This window comes from Poecilia latipinna, unplaced genomic scaffold (assembly GCF_001443285.1).
Source record: "Poecilia latipinna isolate Pla-1442-1.1 unplaced genomic scaffold, P_latipinna-1.0 Scaffold293, whole genome shotgun sequence".
Lineage (NCBI taxonomy): Eukaryota > Metazoa > Chordata > Actinopteri > Cyprinodontiformes > Poeciliidae > Poecilia > Poecilia latipinna.
In genome coordinates this window covers 251439-272161 of record NW_015112909.1, presented here as the reverse complement: position 1 = coordinate 272161, position 20723 = coordinate 251439, and the positions used below count along the sequence as shown (strand labels likewise).

The window sequence follows — 20723 nt, the reverse complement described above, 5'->3', positions numbered from 1 at the left end:
TCGCTTAGATTATTTTATACAATATTAGAAATGCATAAGAAAATCCAAAAACAAATAATCCATTCCCTTATTAAATAATTCCTAAATTAGTTGACGATTATTTAAATAAACGATTAATCACGATTAAACCGATTAATAGTTTCAGCTATGTGTACTTTCCTAACTGAACCGCCTCAGCTGCACATTGCTTTTACTTATTATTTTATATATAATTTCTCTGTACTGTGCAGTCTGTTTTTCATATTTTTATATTTTCTGTCACCTTAACTTGCTGCTGTGACATCTGATTATTAGGACAATAAAGAATGTTTCTGTTCTATTCTATTCTAAACCAAACTTACCTGTTAGTATCTCTCCATAGTAAGTTTTTATAAATAATGGTTTAATAATTGACTGGAAAAAAAAATCACATGAAGCTTCTGACATCCAGTTTCACGTCAGAGGTGGACAAAAGAGGGAGTCGGTCCACGTAGATGGCATCGAACGGGTTACCGTGGTGACCGCGTGTTTACGTCTGACTCGTCCCGTATCCCAACAGCAGCAGCAGCGGCAGCGCTGGCACTAGGAGCCAGTTTCCATGGCAACAGCCTTGATACCCGCTCCTCAAACGGACTGACGATGAGGCGGTGCAGCTCGCCGTGCGTGTGCCTGCGTTCCTGTTCGTGTTGCCTCATTATCACGTCATGTTGTTGTTTTTTTAATTGTTGATCTTGTTGAGATGCAAGAGATTTTTAAAATATGTTTTTAAAGTCCAACTCATTTTCAGATTTTTGTTTTTTGTTGTTTTTTGTACAGGTTTATGTTTTGATTGGTTATGAACTGGCTGCTGGTACAAAGGTTCAACTTCGGGTTGAACAGTTTGACACGTGGCTAGCTTTTCAAGCCTGCGTGCGTGTGTGTGTGTGTGTGTGTGTGTGTGTGTGTGTGTGTGTGTGGTGATTTATGATACCTGTGTGAACGTCTGTTTGCGCATCTGCATGGGTCTCACGACACCAGGCAGTCACACTTTCTGCATAAATGCAGCCGTTCGTCAATCATCCAGCTGCTACATCAGATGATTATCAACCAGATGATTGATAATTAAAGCAGATAAGGTTTAATCATCAATTAATTAATTTAGTTGAAAATTATTTAGGTATATTACGGGGGTATTTTCTTAAATTTTCAATATGGGGTGCTTTTTTGTCACGTTTTTCGACCTTGAGAAAAATCTTGCTCCTTCCGAACATCACAGTTTGGTCCAAAAGTACCTTAAAATAAATTCGTATGACAATTGAATTATTTTTATTTAAAGCAGAAAAGCAACATTTAGTATTTGAGTTCAAGTGTTAGACACATTTATATAAACCCAAAGAATACAGTTTCTGCTGTATTGGTGCACCTGGTGATAACATCCCCAAGGTTGCTAATAGGTTAAAATGCTTTTTAGGGCTAAACACCAAATATACCTTAATATGCTTTAATACAGCGGCCAAACGTTCGGCCTTTTTGGCCAAAACTGGCAAATTTAAACTACTGATGGGACACAAACATACTTCTTCAATAATAACTACATTTTTTAAGAAATCCGTATATAATTAAAAATTGGTGTGTTTTTTTGTGAAAAATTCCTTTTGATGAATTTTGATTTATCATTGTCCTGTTAGATTATAATTAATAATGTAGATAAAACCCCAAAACTGCCAGTATTATTGAAAATGTTATTTTTACATTTGTTCCATTTAGAGCATCAATAAATATGAGTAATTTCTAGAATATGGCTAAATGCGGTTTCTGTGTGGCATTTAAATCACATTTCTTTAAGCAAGAGTTATCGTGAGGAAGGGTGTTAAGTATTAGTTTGTAAAGTCACTTTTTTTTTTAATTTAAATCATGTTATGACATCATTCCCTCATCAAAAACATACATGATTCTTTCATGCATGTTTGAGAAATCCTTTAATCTCCATGGCAACCATTCAGCTGCAAAACGCCTGGCTGGACATAGCCCCGCCTTCGAGGTGCAGCTCCTCCCACTCAGCTCCTTCAGACTAGCCAGCAGCAATTGGCAAACACCTGGTGGAGCTGCTGCTTTTCAGTGAAACGCTGGTAAAACGTTGCTAAAGTGTTAATAGAGGAGCCATGTTGTTATGACTTCCTGGAGGCGGAGCTTCAGAAAGAGCCCGAGCATTTAAAGAGACAGAGGCCCAATTTCAAGGCATTAAATTAAGAAGTAAATTTTCTTTTATATTATTTTTGATATATATGTATATATATGTGTATATATACATATTATTTTTATAACAACTGCAGGTTGTTATAAATCTGTACATAGTTACCTGGTTATGCTATAAAATGGCACTATGTGTCTGGAAAACGCATAATATTCCCCTTTAACCTTCTGTGGTGAAACATTTTTTGCTTTCTGTTTTATTGGCCAAATTTCTGCCAGTCTTGACTTGTGACCACAACAAAATAATTTCAAGGATCACAAACGGCCCCTGGACTACACTTTGGACACCTCTGATCTACAATCTGCTTTACTTTTGGGGATTCAAATCAGTGGGTCTAATAGCATCTCAGTTAGCAATGCGCCATATTTTAGCTTCCAAAGCTGCATTTTTTAGATCTAATCTATGAAAAAATCAGCAAACAGGCTGATTTTGTTGTGAAAAATTTTAACTTGCATTCCACAGAAAAATCCACAAATAGGTAAATCCACATTATGTTACAGAAATAATTTTAAAAAGCTGCTCTGATAATGAAAAACTTCCTGAATCCCTTCAGGATACTGTTTTTTTTTTTTTTTAAATCATCAGCCATGTTCAGAGGTTTCTGATTGAATATTCCTCATAATCAGAGTAACGAGCCGCTTCTGGCTGGAGCTCAGTGCAGATTCTCCTCTTTTGCCAAGCGCAGAAATGTGCCACAGCTTGTGCTGGTGACATTGGAACAGAAAACATACGGACGAAGAGCCGCCTCTCACTTCATGTACAGATGGACGGAGCGCACAAACAGCAAACAGAACACAATCTGACCCAATTGATTCGCTTGGCGGATTTTTCTATTTCACATTGAACCAAAATTAAAAAGTATTTCACAAATTTTTAAGGTTTTTATTAGGAAATTATAATTTCTAGTGTTGATTCTATTTGTTGCAATAACTTTGGAAAAATATTTGGATTTTTTTCCCCAGAGGTGGGGAAAGTAGCTGCAGCATTTACGTTTTATAAAAAAAAAGATTTATTTATATGTTGAAACATTTTTTTACAGTTCACACTGTAAAAACTGTCGTGACAGCATATAATCTGTGAATAAATCTCCTCTGCCTTTTTTTATTTTATGAAATCTGTATCTCTTTAGAGATCCTCAATATTAAAAGGGCTGTTGCCTTTAGAAGAAAAATAGACTATTTTAATTTTCTTTGAGTCATTTTTTTATTTTTTATTTTTATTTCTGACACGCATTTGGGAGACAAAAAAAAAACATTCCACACTTGGGGCACTCCTGATCTGGTTGATCTGAAGGGACGTTGAAGAATATAAAATTAATTCTTTGTTTTATGTAATCATTTCAGCCCCATGGCATGATGCTGCCACCACCATGCTTGACTGTTTGTTCAGTGCCTTTAGGTTAAAAAGCCTTCTCCAATATTCTTCATCAAATAACTCAGTGTTTTCTTCCTCTGACCGTGAAAATGTGGCATTTCAGAAACTTGGTGGTTCCTGACCAATTTAAATTCCTGTTTATGGTTCAAATAAACTTAAAAATAAGTCACTTACACCCACAAGAAGCGACTCTCAAGCTAAATGTGTAGAGGTGATGGAAATATGCAAAGCTGGCTTCACTTTGTGCCGCTGTTTTGTTCTCCTGTTTCGTCACAAACGCGTCCCGTGATTTTCAGGGAGCAATCACGAGATCGAGGAGACGGTTATAAAGTCCTATACTCTCATGCTCACCATCTGATGCTTGGTACTCTGTGTGTGTGTGTGTGTGTGTGTGTGTGTGTGTGTGTGTGTGTGTGCAGGTTTTAGCAGCCATTAAACAGAGTTAATCATCTGCAGCTCAGATTATTTTGTACCTGACGAAGTGAGAGTCATCATCACGGTGCAAATTATCCGCTCAACATGATGTAAAATAATCCTTTTCTTTTTAGCTATTTTCAGCGGGTAGTTTATTCCTCACAGATAAATAAACGTTGCTATCAGATGTGAAGAAAGTATCTGTTGTATAAGCAACTCATAATGAATGGAGAAATTAAATATGTTTTATTTTCAGTAAACCTCCCTATATGTTAGTTAAGAAAATGGTAAAAAAAATATTTATTTATTCCTTTTTGCATTGTTGTAAAAGTCTGGACTTTTTTTTCAAAATGACGTTTTTAATTTCTTAACCATTTATTGTCTGATTTCTGCTGACGCTCTGTTTTGAGTGAGTCTCTGTGACTGACTGAAGACAATTTGTGTCTCTAAAATAAGTTAACTTTATTATTATAGCACATTTTCAGCAGGAACGCAGTTCAAAGTGCTTTAATCATAAAAACATCACAAAGTAATGTTATTAAACAAGCAATAAATATTACATTTTGTCAAATCATCAAGCAAATATTCATCAGTATGTTGGTCAATGTTTCAGTTATCATTAATCAAAAGCAACTCTAACGTTATTTAGTTTAGATTTTTGGCTATTTTAGAGTTTCCTGGAAGTTTGTTCCAGATTTGTGGTGCATAGAAGCTGAATGCTGCTTCTCCATCTTTGGTTCTGGTTCTGATGCAGAATGCAGAAATAAACGTTGGATGAGTTTCTCTAGACCTCGCTGAGACATTAGTTCTTTAATCCTGGAAATGTTCTTCAGGTGACAGAAGGCTGATTTTGTAACCGTCTTTACGTGGTTGTGGCTATCGCTAAATAGCTGCTAATATACCCTGCTAGCTAGCTAGCTAGCTAGCTTTTTTGTGTCTGTTTTGGGTGAAACATTTTTTTTTGCTAACAGCTCATTTTTGCTGCTAAACCGCATGATGCTAGGCGCAACCCCCCACGCCCCCACAAAAAAACTTTAAGCTAGGTGAAACATGGGTTAAGAAAGACATACGTAAGAAAGCTAAAGCCGTGTTCACGGTTTTTGCTCGTTACCCCATCAATCAAAAATTCAATTCAAAAATACTATTTTCGTCCCAAAGGGACCTTAAATACTTACCTTAAATTAAATCCCTTATATTTGTAGTTTTTCCTGTTTAAAGTTCCTTCAAAGTGGCATTGAAAAGGTCTTAGAAAGTTTTAAATTTACTCTGTAGCCAACTGAAATTATTCAAACTGGAATAATACAAACGGACTCCATGGTTGATTCAAAACATCTGGTTTTTTTAGTGCTGCTGCCTCAGTGGATGCAGATTTGAGCTCTTTGAAATCGTCTATCTGCTGCTTATTGAGGCTTCTCTGCATGTTTGATCCAAATGGATTTTTGCCCACATGCTGCACTGACCTTGAGGTCCGCCTACCGGTCATGAATATTTATGACTGCGAGCGTTTATGCAGAAAACTGAGACAATGCAGCGTAGCGATCGGAGTCAGACGGATGGAGTTCCTCCAGGCTGCATCGATCCCTGGCTGGTTGCAGGAAAAACTCGCTGCGTCTTCTGCAGCAGATAAACAAAACTTCCCGGGTTTATGAGCATTTCTGCAGCTATAACTGCAACTTTTAACCAACTTCATCACTTATCATTTATTGTATCATTTATTCATTTGTATTCATTTGTATTAATCTGACATTTCTGATAGAAGTAACTTTCACTACTCTTTTTCAGTTTTCCATCATGTTAGTTATTCCCTCATCTAAAACATACCTGATTCTGTAATGCATGTTTGATAAATCCTTTCATCTCCATGGCAACCATTCAGCTGCAAAACGCCTGGCTGGACCTAGCTCCGCCTTCAAGGTGCAGCTCCTTCAGACTAGCCAGCAGCAATTAGCAATCACCTGGTGGAACTGCTGAGCTCATTATAGGAGCTGCTTCTCAGAGCAACGCTGATAAAAACGTGAAGGGTTAATAGAGGAGCCATGTTGGAATGAGTTTCAGAAAGAGCAGGAGCTTCTTAAAGAGACAGAGCCCAATTTCAAGGTGTTAAATCAGGAAGATGTTTAACATGTTGCTGTAAATGTCACTCTGTGCCTGAGAAACATAGAAAAAGAATATTTCAGCATCCTGGATGTTTCTGCGCGGAGCAGTCTGGCCTGGTTCACATATGTTTGGTTTGTTTACGTCTCGCAGGCGGTTAATCGTTTTAACACCCGGGCCGTCCGTGTTGCGTGAGCCCCAAAAGGCTGCAGCATCCTGCAGGCTGACAGAGGAATATTCTGCATGTTAAGTGTTTAGTCACAGCATGATTCACAGCAACAACGGCGCGTGCTCAGAATGGGATTTTTCTCCAGTTTCACCACTATTATTCCACACAAATCATTCTCTGTGTCATGTAAAAATATACTTTACTACAAACTTTCTTCCTAACATCAATGTTGTAAATATAAACACTAGGTGATGATATTTAGTTAGAAGCTGAATCACTGTTATTTAGTTGATTTTATTCCCTAAATTCACCTTCTGCTCTGTGGATTATTATAATAACTTTCATTTCTTTATTATTTTGTGCTTGTTGTTTATAGGGATTGTACATTTCTACTTTCTGTAATAAAACATCATTAGGATTAGTTTATTTAAATTTGAGTGTTTGACATTTACAGCATATAGTGATCCTTCCTCCTGTCACTTTTTATTTTTCAATCTTGACTGTTTCTAGTTTTATTACCTCTGTGTCCCACTAAGCTATTTTTATTCAAGCAAATCTATTTATTTTTCTGTTTAAACTGTTTATTGATGTTTTAGTGAATTATCTTCCTTTGAAGGTGACATGGAAGCAAAACTTTGCTGTTAAATGACAATCCTGAGCTTTTTATAACAGCAGCTCATAAATCTGATTTAAAGAAGGTGGCTGGATGACCTTTCATGACCTCTGGAAACATTTATTGATATATTTAAATTGATAGTGGCACAAATTAAAACTTTTGCAACACCAGTGTTGTTAGATTTGACGAAGGTGGTGGGGTCGACTTGACTCAGGTGCTCAGCTGTTTTTGTGTATTCCTGATTCCAGATGTTCACTGGCCTCCCAAAGCACACGCCGCCTCCAGCCTCCCCCGCCGCCGCCGCCTCGGACCAAAGCAGCATCGCACAAACAGCAGTTCCCACAATCCCGAGGGGACACCTGGTTGTCGGCTCCAAGGACCAGCTCCGGATCCTCACCCCAGTGGGCAGCACATCGACGGCCAATCACTGCGCGGCGGTCGGCGTGCACGTCGCCAGGTCCCACGCCTCCTTGAACGAGGAAGATGAGGGAGGAGGCGGGGGCAGGGTGAAGAAGAAACGGAAGAAAAAGGACAAGAGGCAGTGGGAGAAAGTCGACGCCGAAGAGGAGGAGAAGGAGAGCAGCAAACCAAAGAGACAAAAGGAGGAGAAGGAGACGACTGTGCTGACGCTGAGGAGGAGCAAAGAGCCCAAGGAGGGCAAGGAGAGGAAGGAGCGGCGCACCAAGGGGAAGGGCAGCCGGAAGGAGAGCGGCGCGGATCCCAGGAATGCGGCAGGTGGGAAAACCTCGGAGCCGCCCGCGGCTTCTGGACCGGTTCCAGTCCCGGTCAAAATTCCTGGGAAAAGAGGTCGGAAACCGAAGGTTAAAGTCCTCCCTCCTGTGCCGGCCAACCAAGGTTCGTAGAAACGTCCAAAATGGCTTCAATTTTATTAATGCATTTAGGTTGGCGCTACAGCTGAACGATAAATCAATAATGTATAATCATCTGGTAGAATAATCAAAAATTTCACTGAACTTTGATCCAGAACTTCAAAGCATTCTGGGAGATGTAGGCATAGGAAAGGCTTTAGCCGCTCAACCTCTCACTGCTAACTAAGCTAGGTTGATGGAATCGGCTAACTCACTAATCCTTTCGTTACCTAGCAACTCATTCATTCATTGGTTACCTAGCAACAACTGTGTGGAGGGAAAACTGTGGATAAAATGGGAAAGGTCACGGCAACAGTTTGGCAGTATTTCAGATATTTAAAACAAAAAAACACAGGTCAACAATTATCAACATCTACTGACATAAAATTCTTATAACGTAATTAGCGCCGGAAAAATCAAGAACAATAAATATTGCGATTGATACAGAGAGATTATCAGATATAATATTCAGCAATTTCCACTGAACTGTGATCGAGGACAGCAAAGCATTCTGGGAGACGTAGGCAGAGGAAAGACTTTAGCTGCTCATCTTCTAGCTAACTAGCTAAGCTACGTTGGTGGCATCAACTCTCCCACTCTGGTTGCCTAGCAACAACCTGCTGAGTAACTTGCACAGCAGCAGTTTCAGGTTTTGCCACTGTGCCTCATAACTGACTAAAACTAAAGAACATCGTGGAGAGAAAACTGTGGATGAAATGGGAACGGTCCCGCCACCAGTCTGACAGTATTCCAGGTATTTAGATAAAAAAAACTAATCGACTGATATGAAACGCCTACATCGTCATACGATTTTCAGTTTTGTGCAGGTTCTTGAAATCCTTGAAAGTGTTTGAATTTCAGTTTTTGAAGATTTTAAGGTTTGGAAAGTGCTTGATTCCTGTGTAAAATCCTTAAAAGTGATTGATATTCAAAGTTCTCAGGTTTGCAATAAATTTCCATCTAATGTTTGATTTAAAGCTTAAATTTGGAAAACATTATTAAGAGTTGAAACCAGATATTTTCATACATTGTCTCAAGTTAAACTTGTCTGACCTTTTCTTGTTTTTGTTTAGTCAGAATAACCAAAATTATTTATATCTGCTAATTAGCAGAAAACTTAGCAAGAAAATTTTTTAGAACTTTTTTTGGTAACTTTTATAGCAAGGAAGGTCATTTACCTTACCTTACCTTACCATTTACCTTAACACGAAATGTTTGGACTGTTTCAGTGTAATGAATGTTTATTATTACTAATATCTCAATGACTTATTGAAACAATGTTACTGAAATTGGGGAATTTCTTGCCAAGTTAATGTGAGAGATATTTCAAAACATATTTCATTTTATTTTACTTTACCTAGAATGTAGAATACTATCAAATGTTTTAAATTGGCGACATGCTCCTCAAACGCAGCTAATTCAGAATTGGAAATTCAAATTACAGCACCTCCATGTCTAAAATCGGATTTTATTGGACTAACGACTGTCCCAACCGTCTTCCTGTTTTCCTCTTTTGCAGCAGGGCCTCAAGTAAACAACAGCCAGGCCGCCCAGATCCACGGGAAGAGTCATGGCCAGGCCAACAGCAAGTCTGCAGCCCCCACGGCGCCAAAGCAGAGGGGCCGCAAACCCAAGTAAGAACAACCACAAGCTCGGAAAAGCAGAATCAAGCTGTATGACTCAAATAACCAATATAGGGTACAACTGGGAAGGTTGGTTTCAGGTGCTTCCAGGGCTTAAGAGCGAAGCTGGTGACACATGGCGCATTTATAGCTCAGTCTGCTGCACCTCGCTTTCATTTACATCTAGTTAAAAACAAATTACCTTAAATAAGACAGGTCATAGTGAGCCTGTCACAATAAGCAGTCGGTCAATGAATCGCACGATAAATTAAAATAAGCGTGATGATTAAAAACTCCTGCTCTTTTTGAAGCTCCACCTCCAGGACGTCATAACAGCATGGCTCCTCTGTTAACCCTTTAACAGCGCCTTTACCAGCGTTTCACTGAGAAGCGGCTCCTATAATGAGCTCAGCTGATACGCAGTTCAGACAGGTGTTTGCTAATTGCTGCTGGCTAGTCTGAAGGAGCTGAGTGGGGGAGGAGCTGCACCTCGAAGGTGGGGCTAGGTCCACCCAGGGGTTTTGCACAACTCAATGGTTGTGCAAAAAATGAAGTGGAGATTAAAGGATTTCTCAAACATGAATAAAAGAATGAAAGCAACAGTCCAGGTATGTTTTTGATGACAGAATAACATGATGTAAAAGTTTATTTTTACATGATTCTACCCCCTTAAGAGAGCAATATTCAGTGTGTGAAACCTAAAGTCGCTGCGAAAAGCCACAAACATTGACAGTTTCTGCTATGCCTGATTGTAATGCAGCAGTCTCCCAACCAATCCCTACATTCACAGTCTTAAATTTCATTCAGAGTGGCTTAAAAGTCTTAAATTTGACTTGCTAAAACCTGCAGTTACCCTTTTATTAGAATCTTCACTGGTACTCAAAATACCAAACTTTAAGTCTATTTCTTCCCTCAAAAAAGTGTTATTGACGGAGCTTAGGTGTGGTGCATTCAGTGATCAGAAAAGAATCAGATTTCTGAGTTTTTCCTGTCACCAGCCTAATTTCTCAACTTTAAATGAAACTTAAAGGAGCCAAACTCCTGAGCAGAACCCATTCTGCATAAAATCGTGAACTGGGTCTAGATGTAGATGCAGATTTTACAGCAGGTAAATAAAACTGCTCACAACATCATTAAACTCATCAGAGACTATTATGGTCTGTCTTTAGAGCGCCTGAAAGATCCTAAAAGATGCAACCAACCCGGATCCGACCGGTTCAGGCAGCTGCTGCCTGCTAACAGATTTAGGAGCTGTTTGTTTCCTCAGGCCACAGAAACTAATATTTGTACAACTTCATAATTAAGTTTTACACCTTGGAATTTGAAAGTGTCGTCTCTTTAACAACCTATAATCATGATTTGACTAATCTTGTTAGAGTCAGAGAGGAAGGTTCAAGCATGAAAGAGAAACGAAGGAAAAATAAAGGAATGAAAGCAAAACAAACCTCAGAGAATAAAGTGAAGAGATCTGACCACCAGGTCACGTCTGCATTGTTAACAATAATCAGCACAACTTTGCTGCTACATTTAGTGACATTTCACACAAAAAATTATATCAGTAAGCAGAGTGCAAATTCTTAAAACGTCTTAAATTCAGGCTTTAAAAGTCTTAAATCGATCCATCTAAAATTAAGACTTTAAAATGTTTTAAATGTATTTTAAAAATGTAGGTTGGCCTTAAATATGGTCTTTAAATTGATCTTAGATTTTATTGTGGTAGGACTATTTGAACTCATACGTAGTTTTTCTTGCGAAACTTTTATTTCGGGCAAAATTGAGTTATGACTGTGACTTGAGACGGTCGGTAACTAGCTGCTAATATACTCCTGTTAGCTAGCTTGCTAACTAGCTTTTTTTTGTGTCCATCACGGGTAATAAGTGTAAATGTATTATCACTTCTGTTGCCAACTCAACAGAAGTGAGTAAATACATGTATTTATGTGTAAATACATGTATTTACATGTTTATTTTATTTTAAATTTCATTTGAGGTAAGTCTGCTTTTTGGAAATAACTTAATGTTTTTTGGGAAAGGAGCCGTTTTAGAAACCTCCGGAATGTAACAAGCCGTTACCTAGCAACCGCCAGCCAGGCTCAGCCCGTTACCTAGCAACCCAGCAAAGTTCCAGAACATTTGGTCAAATGTTTAAAAAAGTATAGGTACTTTTATTTTTATAACATTTAAATTAAATTTAAATTTTAAGAATTACTTGCATACCAAAACAAATCCAAAAAATTCAAATTCAGTGCAGAACTGGATGGTTTATAACTGAATAATTACCCTCCAGCCCAACTATAATAACATACGGTTTCATTTTGAGTTAGGGTTAAGGTAACGTAAGGTAATGTAATTTTATTTATGTAGCACATTTTCAGCAACAAGTCAAATCAAAGTTAGCTGAAAATGCTCAAAGTGGTGAGTCTCGCTTCTTCTTTCTCATTCCAGCTTCTGAACTGAAAACAAAGCTAAATATTTAGATTTACATTCTCATTTAACTGTCTGATTGTGAAACAATGCTGCTGTTCCTTCAGAGACCCAGGTGCGGCGCCGCTGGAGAAGAAGAAGAAAGGGAAGAGGAGAAACCAGGAGCTGGCCGTCCAGGAGGGGGCGGAGAGCGATGACACCACCTCAACGTCAGCGCTCAACATGGGAGGCGACGACAGCCAGGACCCGCTGGACAACGCTGTGAGTTCAGGAGGAATACACAAATAACCGTTACACTACAAAAATGCAGAAAGTAAAACTAAACCATAAACTTTAAATAAAAGTATCCCAAAGCCAAGTTTTATGACTTTTAGTAACCTGTTTCCAGTGTTGGTCAAGTTGCTTGGAAATACTAAATTGGTTACTAATTGAGCGGTCTCAATAAGTCAATCAAGTAATCGCATGATAAATTAAAATGAGCTTGATCATTTCCATTTGTGTCATTTAGCGTGTCATCATGCAAATGGGAACCCTTGAGCTTATTTTAATTTATTGTGCGGTTAATTGATTTAAAGCTTTTTGCAACATGCTTACATTTTTTGAAGGACAGTTTTGTTTACATTTTATTTGTTGTTTTGCTTATTTATCCCCACTTATGACCAAGGCACCTTTAAAAGTCTGAAGGAACTGTTTCCAGTAAGTGTTTTTGAAATAGTTTTTTTTGTTTTGTCCTCGGCCCGCTCTGCAGAAGAGGCGTTCGGGTCGACAGGTCAAAAGGAGGAAGTACAACGAAGACTTGGACTTCAAGGTGGTGGACGACGACGGAGAGACGATCGCCGTTCTGGGAGCCGGACGCATCTCGGCGCTCAACGCTACGGCTCTGGCATGGCAGGCAGAAGTAAGACACCGCTCAGATTTCTGGTCCAATCCGGAAAAATCTGCCTGGAAAAAAACTAAAAGATTCATCCTGGTTTCGGGTTTTAATGGTTTAAATGTTCTGGGAATTTCTAGTTGTTTTCTGCAGTTTATTTTATGGTTGTGCCTTGTTCCTGCCGTTTGAATGCAGATTTTCTTGTTTCCGTGTCTCAGGAACCTCCAGAGGACGAGGCCAACATCATCGAGAAAATCCTGGCTGTCAGAAAAATGAAGAAAGAGGTAAAAAAAAAAAAAAAAAAAAAAAAATTATATATATATTTATACCTTTACTTAATATAAATATACCTTTACTTAAAATCCTGAATACATCCAGATTTTTTTCTTTTTTTTTTTTTTTTTAGTTTTTATTACTTTTATTTCAGAAATAATGTTGATTGATTTTCCTAAGAGTGATTAATTTGTCTCTTTAGGCTTCATCAGAGGACCAAACGGAGGACATGGAGGAGTTTTATGTCAAATACAGAAATTTGTGAGTCTCTTTATAGACAAATATCCTGATTTATGGTTTATCTTCTGCTTCTGCTGACTTAATTTACTGCACTCTATTAAGACAGTATTAAAAACCCATGTTTAAGGATATTTAACTATATTCCAGTGGGGCTTTGCTCACATGTTTGTGTCTTTGTGTAAGTTTATTTTTGCTTTAAATTTGAGAAAATCCAAAATAAATCCAAACTTCTTCAGATTCAATAAATATTCAAAAGTTTGTTTAACGATTTAACCCAGAAACAAAGGAAATACCAGTTAAAATTATTCTTAAAAGGACATGACATTCATGAATATCAAACACTAATCCAGTTGTGTGCAAAGTGCGGCCCGTGGGCCGTTTGCGGCCCTTGAAGTGATATTTTGCGGCCCTCAATAATTGTACAAGTAAAATGAAAACATTTAGCAAAGAAACATCTTTTGAATAAAATAAATTAAAAGGTGTCCCTCAATTATCTTTAACTTTACAGATTACGTAGCAAAAAGTTTGAAAATGGCCGCACTGATCATAAACTTTATTCTGGTAATGCTAAAGCGCTAAGCCAACACGCTATTTAGCGGAAGCTAATGCTAAAGCACAAAATTCAACCATGTAGCGAAAGTAGCAGATGTAGTACAGCTAAACGTTTTCATTAGCGCCAAATGCTATTAGCTCTGCTGTTAGCGTAATTGTGGCCACCATTGTGAATATGTTTGAGTTTAGCTGCCGTCATCAGTTGAATTTGAGGGATTGGACAAATCAAAGCCAGTCCCGAGTTTTTCCTGAATAAATTCATTAAAAAGTAAAAATTTCAAGCTGTTTTCATGTGGATATTCTATGTCTGCCTGGAACCTTAAAGACCTGAACTGAGCTCCGTTAAATCTCCTTCGTCAATCATTTTTATTTGACTTTTGCCCGCTAACAGCAGCTCGTGTTTAGAAATGCTGTGTTGTGGTTTTTGGGGGCTGCTGTTCCCAGGCAGCAGTTATTATCTGTTCAGGAACGTTTTAGCTCCTGAAGCCAGAGCGTCTCCGGAGACGCCCCTGTACGGCAGTTATTCTGTTTTCTGTAATTCATTCTCCCAGGATGATGAATAAAACATAACTGGATGGATTCGAACTTTACATTTTCCTCCACTTTGTTAGGAATAATTTATTTGTGCATCATAAAGTTGCAGGACAACTGTTTTTGTAAAATCTTTATTATTCGCAATGAAGACTGGTCATGTTTATTGGCGTTCGTTTATGGGTGAAATGATGCAAATAAATCCAGCTGTAGTTACAACAGATGATGCTTTTCCAATGCATTTACGGTTTGAGACATTTTTACAACGTCTGACTTAATTTTTTATTTATTTCCAAACTTTATTCCTCATCTGAGTGCCTGCATGAAAAATGTGTGAATTGATAAAAACGAGTTTCTCCAACCTGTTCACCCGACCGTCCAGATTAAGCTCCGTTTGCTTCATGGTCCAAATTAAAAAGGGGAATGGAGACTGAAAAAAAAATCTCACTTTAACCTCAGAATCCTGACTTTATTTTAATCAAAATCAAAATTCTGACATTTTTCTCAGAATTCAGATTTTTTTAAAAGTCAAAATTCTGACTTTTAAAAATTAAAATTCTGACTTCAGGATTATGTCTTTTTTCTGAGATCAAAAGTTGTATTTCTGAGAAAAAGGTCCGATTTAAAAAAAAAAAAAATTTAAATCCTCTTCGGTAAGTTTCTGCCATTAATTTATAATGAACTTTACTGGTTTTGTGTCCAAATGGAGAAAAACTCAGTGGAAGCTGCATGACTTAAATCATCGTTTTGTTTATATTTTTTATGCTTGTAGTTCCTACCTGCACTGCAAATGGGCCACTTTGGAAGAGCTGGAGAAAGATCCCAGAATCCACCAGAAGATCAAACGTTTCAGGACCAAACAGGCTCAGATGAAGCACCTGTTCACTGAGGTGAAACTTCCTGATTAGTCGATTGTTGAATTTATCGTTGACTGGTTTAGTAATCGATTAATCATTAGCTGGACTATACAGACTCTAAAAAGTCAGAACAACACACTCAGAGCAGGAATTAAGCCGAAAACTGTACAAATCATGAAAAGATGAAAAGTCTTACTAATCTGTTGTAACCAGATTTAGCTCCACTTTGTTCAAATTCTGTAAAATCACTCTCCTCTTTATTTTCAGTTGTTAATAAAAAATAATCAACAGAAAATCCCTGCAATGTGTCGATGTTAAGCAGAAAGGTCTGAGCTTTTTGATGTTTCAGCTACAAATGACTGTTTATTAAAGGAATGCTGTTATTGCATTTATTATTTAAAATATCAATTTAATTATTCAACGCATTTTAAATCAAAGTGCCAAATATCAATAATTTTCCAAATAATCGATTAATCATCAGAATAATCGATTGAGAATATTCGATCACTGAGCTAATCGTTTTCTGCTTCGTTCATCTCCGTTTTCCCCCTTCAGCCCGACGATGACATATTCAACCCAGACTACGTGGAGGTCGACCGCGTCCTGGAGGTGGCCGTTACCACGGATACGGAGACGGGCGAGGTACGTTCCCAGACAGGCGGTTTTATTTCCTGGAGGCTGTTGAGGGCGGCAACGCAGCGTGTGCTTCTGCTGCAGGAGGTGACCCACTACCTGGTGAAGTGGTGCAGCCTGTCGTACGAGGAGGCGACCTGGGAGCTGCAGGAGGACCTGGACCCGGAGAAGATCCGGGAGTTTGAGGAGATCCAGAAGCGTCCGGCGGACCTCAGACACATGGTGAGAGGAACGGAGATTTAAAGAACGACGATCAAGTCCTGACAGCGTGAATATTATCAGCATAGCCATGTGAGACCTCTGTTGATTCAGGGCCTCAAATGCACTTTATATATATATATATATATATATATATATATAATTAGTACAAAATATATCTATGAAAAAAATAAGTAAAAATAAAGAGTAAAGTGATAAATATAAAAAGATATAAATTAAAAATATTACAATACAGCATAATTATTAAAAGAATTAATAATAAAACTTCTACCCATAAGAAGCATAAATAAAAACTTGTATTCAAAATAAAAACCATTTAATTAATAAATAGTGAATAATTAAAAACCTTCTTGTAATCGGCCCATAAAATGTAATAAATGAATGAAAAAATCAGTGAAACTTCCCCTTAATCAAACCATATAAATAAATATATGTAAAAATAAAGAGTAAAGTGATAAATAATTTTATTTATTAATTTAGTAAATAAATTAATAAATAAAAATAAATAGATAAAATAAAAACTTCCCCTTATTTTTACCATCAGATATGATAAATAAATCAATAAAAATAAATAAATCAATAAGCAAATAAAAACTTCTCCTTAATCAGTCCATTTAATATCGTAAATATAATAATAAAAATGCATAAATAAATTAAAATGTCTCTTAACCAACCCAGAGAATATGACAAATAGATAAAAAATGAATTAATAAATAAGTAAAAAAATAAACAAATGTTCTCTTAATCGGCCCATAAAATATGATAAACAAATAAAATAGATACATTAATAAATAAATTAATTGAAAGATAGAATAATAGAAAATATTAATACAAAATAAAAATATCAATATGTGATAAAATAACTGTTTCTTGTATAAATGTATAAAGTTAAAGTTAATTTAATGTTTTATTTTGTTATTAATCTTGAAAAGATTATTTTTAATCTTTCGTCTGGCAGGAACGCCCAGCTCCAGATAAATGGCAGAAGCTGGAGCGCTCCAGAGATTACCGGAACGGAAACCAGCTCAGAGAATACCAGCTGGAGGGGATGAACTGGTTGATGTTCAACTGGTACAACAGGTGAGCGCCCAGACAGACCCACTGGGAAGCCATTTCCTGTTTCCGGCCTCCTCCCTCCCGCTCACCTTCTGCTCGTTTTCAGGAAAAACTGCATCCTGGCAGATGAAATGGGTTTGGGGAAGACGATCCAGTCGATCACGTTCCTGTACGAAATCTTCAACATGGGCATCCGCGGGCCGTTCCTCATCATCGCCCCGCTGTCCACCATCACCAACTGGGAGCGGGAGTTTCGCACCTGGACGCACATGAACGTCATCGTGTACCACGGCTCGCAGATCAGCCGCCAGATGATCCTGCAGTACGAGATGTTCTACCGAGACCAGCAGGTGGGAAACCAGGAGGTGAAAGGTCACCTGTGCCTCTGTGGCGTCCAGAAATTCATCTAGCTTAAACGAAAGCCATAAAATGTCACAGGACTTTTCAATCGGGCAGTAGTTTGAGTCGAATGCAGATGGTTGAGGCTACCGCTAACTAGCCGCTAATTATTGACTTATTAGCTTCAGTTAGGCTACAAGATTGTTTTGCTACATTAGTAGCCAGTTAGGTGGCTGTGGTATTTGATCCATAGCCAGTTAGCTAGTTTAGCCAGTTTGATAAATTAGCCAAGTGGCTAAACTAGCAAATGTTTGTCTTCATCATTGGCCTTAAAACTTTTTAATAAAGTTAACTTTAAACACATTACAACCGAGTGTTAATAGTGGCGGAAATGATGAAAAACACGACAGGAAGTTTTTTAATGACTAATCGCGTGAGCAAAAATCTTCATCATTTCATTTCTCATTTAATGACAATTGTGTTTTTTCCACATTAGTGCAGTCCCACCAGCAGTGACATCGCAGCTTCTGATGACAAAACATTTATCTTAATGGTCTTTAAAGTCTTAAACTTGATCCGTGCTCCTCTGCTGCAGGGCAACACGATCTCAGGCGGGCTGAAGTTCCACGGCCTGATCACCACCTTCGAGATGATCATGGCCGACTGCCCGGAGCTGAAGAAGCTGCAGTGGCGCTGCGTTGTGATCGACGAGGCCCACCGCCTCAAGAACAGGAACTGCAAGCTGCTGGAGGGACTGAAGCTCATGAACCTGGTCAGCCTCCGTCCGCACGTGCTCAGTAGCGTCTCCGACTGCTCCGGCAGAGACGCGTGTTGTGAAACATGTTGTGGTCCGCTTCCTGACAGGAACACAAGGTGCTTCTGACTGGGACACCGCTGCAGAACTCGGTGGAGGAGCTGTTCAGTCTGCTGAACTTCCTGGAGCCACAGCAGTTTCCCTCAGAGAGCTCCTTCCTGGAGGAGTTTGGAGACCTGAAGACGGATGAGCAGGTGGGTCCGGTCAGCTCCGGGCCGGCACCGAGGACGACGTCAAACGTTTGTGTTTTATTTCCTCTCTGCTCCTCGACAGGTGAAGAAACTTCAGTCCATTTTAAAACCAATGATGCTGAGGAGACTGAAGGACGATGTGGAGAAAAATCTGGCGCCTAAAGAGGAAACCATCATCGAGGTTCGGCTCTGTCTGCATCCGGTTAAACAAACTGAACTATTAGCACAAACCTAGCATCTGCCTTAAAAAGTCTTAAATCCATGTATCTAACATTAAGGCTGCATAATATCTTAAATTAAAATGTAAGAAATGTAAGTTGGCTGTAGAATTAGTCATGGAAGACTGTTTCATCTGTTTTTTTTTTCTGTAGTGCATCTAATTACATTCTGTGACTCAAACAGTTGAGGCTAACGCTAACTAGCTGCTAATACACCCCTCTTAGCTATGCAGCTCTTTTGCAAGATGAGAAGTAAATTTCTGCCAAAGTTCCAATAAATTTTGAGATTGAGCTGAGAAATTTTTAAGACAGAAACAAGAGACATTCATGAGAGAAAACATTTTCAGAATAACCTCATAAAATTTCTAATAAAAACAAACTTTCTGAGATCAAAAAAGTCAAAAATTTTAAATTTTTGGAAAGTTTCTCGGCTTCAAAAGTTATAAATGTTATAAATGTGAAACTCAGAAATTTCCAAGTTTTTTTTCTAGAAAATTTCTGAGATAAATCTATAAATTTCCAAGTTTAATCTAAGAAAAAACAAAGAAAATTCTGAGTTAGAAAAGTTTAAAATTTGTAAGAAAAAACATGGAAATTTTGACACTAATCTCAGAAAATTTCTAGGAGGCAGGAAAATTTCTGAGATTCAAACGTCTAAAATGTTCAACTTGTGAAACTGAGAAATGTCCAAGTTTTTTCAAAGTGTTTTCTCACAAATGTACAACTTTTGGAGCTCAGAAATGTTGCTGTTTTTTATACAAATTATTTGACTCTTCAGACTCAGAAATGTTAGTTATTTTTTCGAGACAATTTCTAAGTTTAGTCTTAGAAAAAACAAAGAAATACCAGAGTTTGAAAAGTTGAAACTTTGCTAGAAAAAACAAAACATTTGTAGTATAATCTCAGAAAAAACAAGGATTTTCAAAAGCCTAAAACTTTTTTATGGCTCCACATCCTGATTGGTACATTTTTGTTGCAAAGTCGTGGAGTTTCTACTGAGAAAAAGTTTGAAAGTCTTCTCCTTATTTTGGTCATTTCAGAGTGTTTTTTGTGTGTGTCCAGGTGGAGCTGACGAACATCCAGAAGAAATACTACCGGGCCATCCTGGAGAAGAACTTCTCCTTCCTGTCTAAAGGAGCAAACCAACACAACATGCCGAACCTCATCAACACCATGATGGAGCTCCGAAAGTGCTGCAACCACCCGTACCTCATCACAGGTAGCGCCTTGTTTCTGGACCAAACGTCGTTCAGATCTACGCCGTTTTTATTCAAACCATTTCCTTCAGGCGCGGAGGAGAAGATTCTGGAAAGCTTCAAGAAGAGCCACAGCCCAGAGGCGCCGGATTTCCAGCTACAGGCGATGATCCAGGCGGCCGGGAAGCTGGTTCTGATCGACAAGTTGCTGCCCAAGCTGCTGTCGGGGGGCCACAAGGTGCTGATCTTCTCCCAGATGGTCCGCTGTCTGGACATCCTGGAGGACTACCTCATCCAGAGGCGGTGAGCTGGACCGTCACAGGCAGACTGATTAATAGCCCTGTCCAAATTAATCAATAAATCACATGATAAATAATTAAACGCACTCAATAGTTCCCATGATTTATCATTTTCTCTCTTTCTACTAAAAACTGGATGATAAAACTTCAGTCTGGTGCTTTGGTCTCAATTAGGGCTTTTATTTTGAAGGACAGTTTACTTGCAGACACTTCATAATTTATTGTATTTGTTGTTTTGTTTATTTATTTTGGATATTTAAAATGTATTCCAGTGTTAAATGTTCACTAGAATTCAAACTTTATTAATATCGAGCCATAACAATTAAACATCCATATTGAAAATAAAATAAAGCTCAATATATGTGGGAAAAAATAGTTTTTTTAATGAGTTTGTTTTTATGTGGTTTAGTTTTTATTTATTTATTTTGAATATAAACACATAAAATAAAAATGGAGTTATAAAATAAGTGGAATATGTAAAGTAGCTTCACAAAATAAAAGAATAAACAGTGAAATAAAAAGATATAAATCTTGAAATAAATAAATAAAATTGGGATCGACAGAAAAACTTCACAATTTTTATTATTAGAAGGTTTTTATTTTATGGGGGCATTTATTTATTTGATTCCAGTTAGAATAT

The 20723-nt window shown here is 37.9% G+C and overlaps 1 protein-coding gene across 5 annotated transcripts in view; it reads left to right on the top strand.

Moving 5' to 3' along the window:
• The window catches only part of chd6 (chromodomain helicase DNA binding protein 6), a 62068-nt gene that overhangs the window by 12709 nt on the left and 28636 nt on the right, over window positions 1-20723 (top strand). For all 5 annotated transcript variants that reach the window (XM_015034269.1, XM_015034270.1, XM_015034268.1 and 2 more), the window contains exons 3-18: window positions 7128-7734; window positions 9268-9382; window positions 11902-12055; window positions 12543-12692; window positions 12884-12949; window positions 13141-13199; window positions 15034-15151; window positions 15674-15760; window positions 15836-15973; window positions 16929-17050; window positions 17133-17376; window positions 17961-18137; window positions 18230-18373; window positions 18453-18551; window positions 19651-19807; window positions 19877-20087. In XM_015034269.1, the coding sequence (XP_014889755.1) occupies window positions 7128-7734; window positions 9268-9382; window positions 11902-12055; window positions 12543-12692; window positions 12884-12949; window positions 13141-13199; window positions 15034-15151; window positions 15674-15760; window positions 15836-15973; window positions 16929-17050; window positions 17133-17376; window positions 17961-18137; window positions 18230-18373; window positions 18453-18551; window positions 19651-19807; window positions 19877-20087 (2648 nt within the window). The remainder of the gene's footprint in view (window positions 1-7127; window positions 7735-9267; window positions 9383-11901; window positions 12056-12542; window positions 12693-12883; window positions 12950-13140; window positions 13200-15033; window positions 15152-15673; window positions 15761-15835; window positions 15974-16928; window positions 17051-17132; window positions 17377-17960; window positions 18138-18229; window positions 18374-18452; window positions 18552-19650; window positions 19808-19876; window positions 20088-20723) is intronic.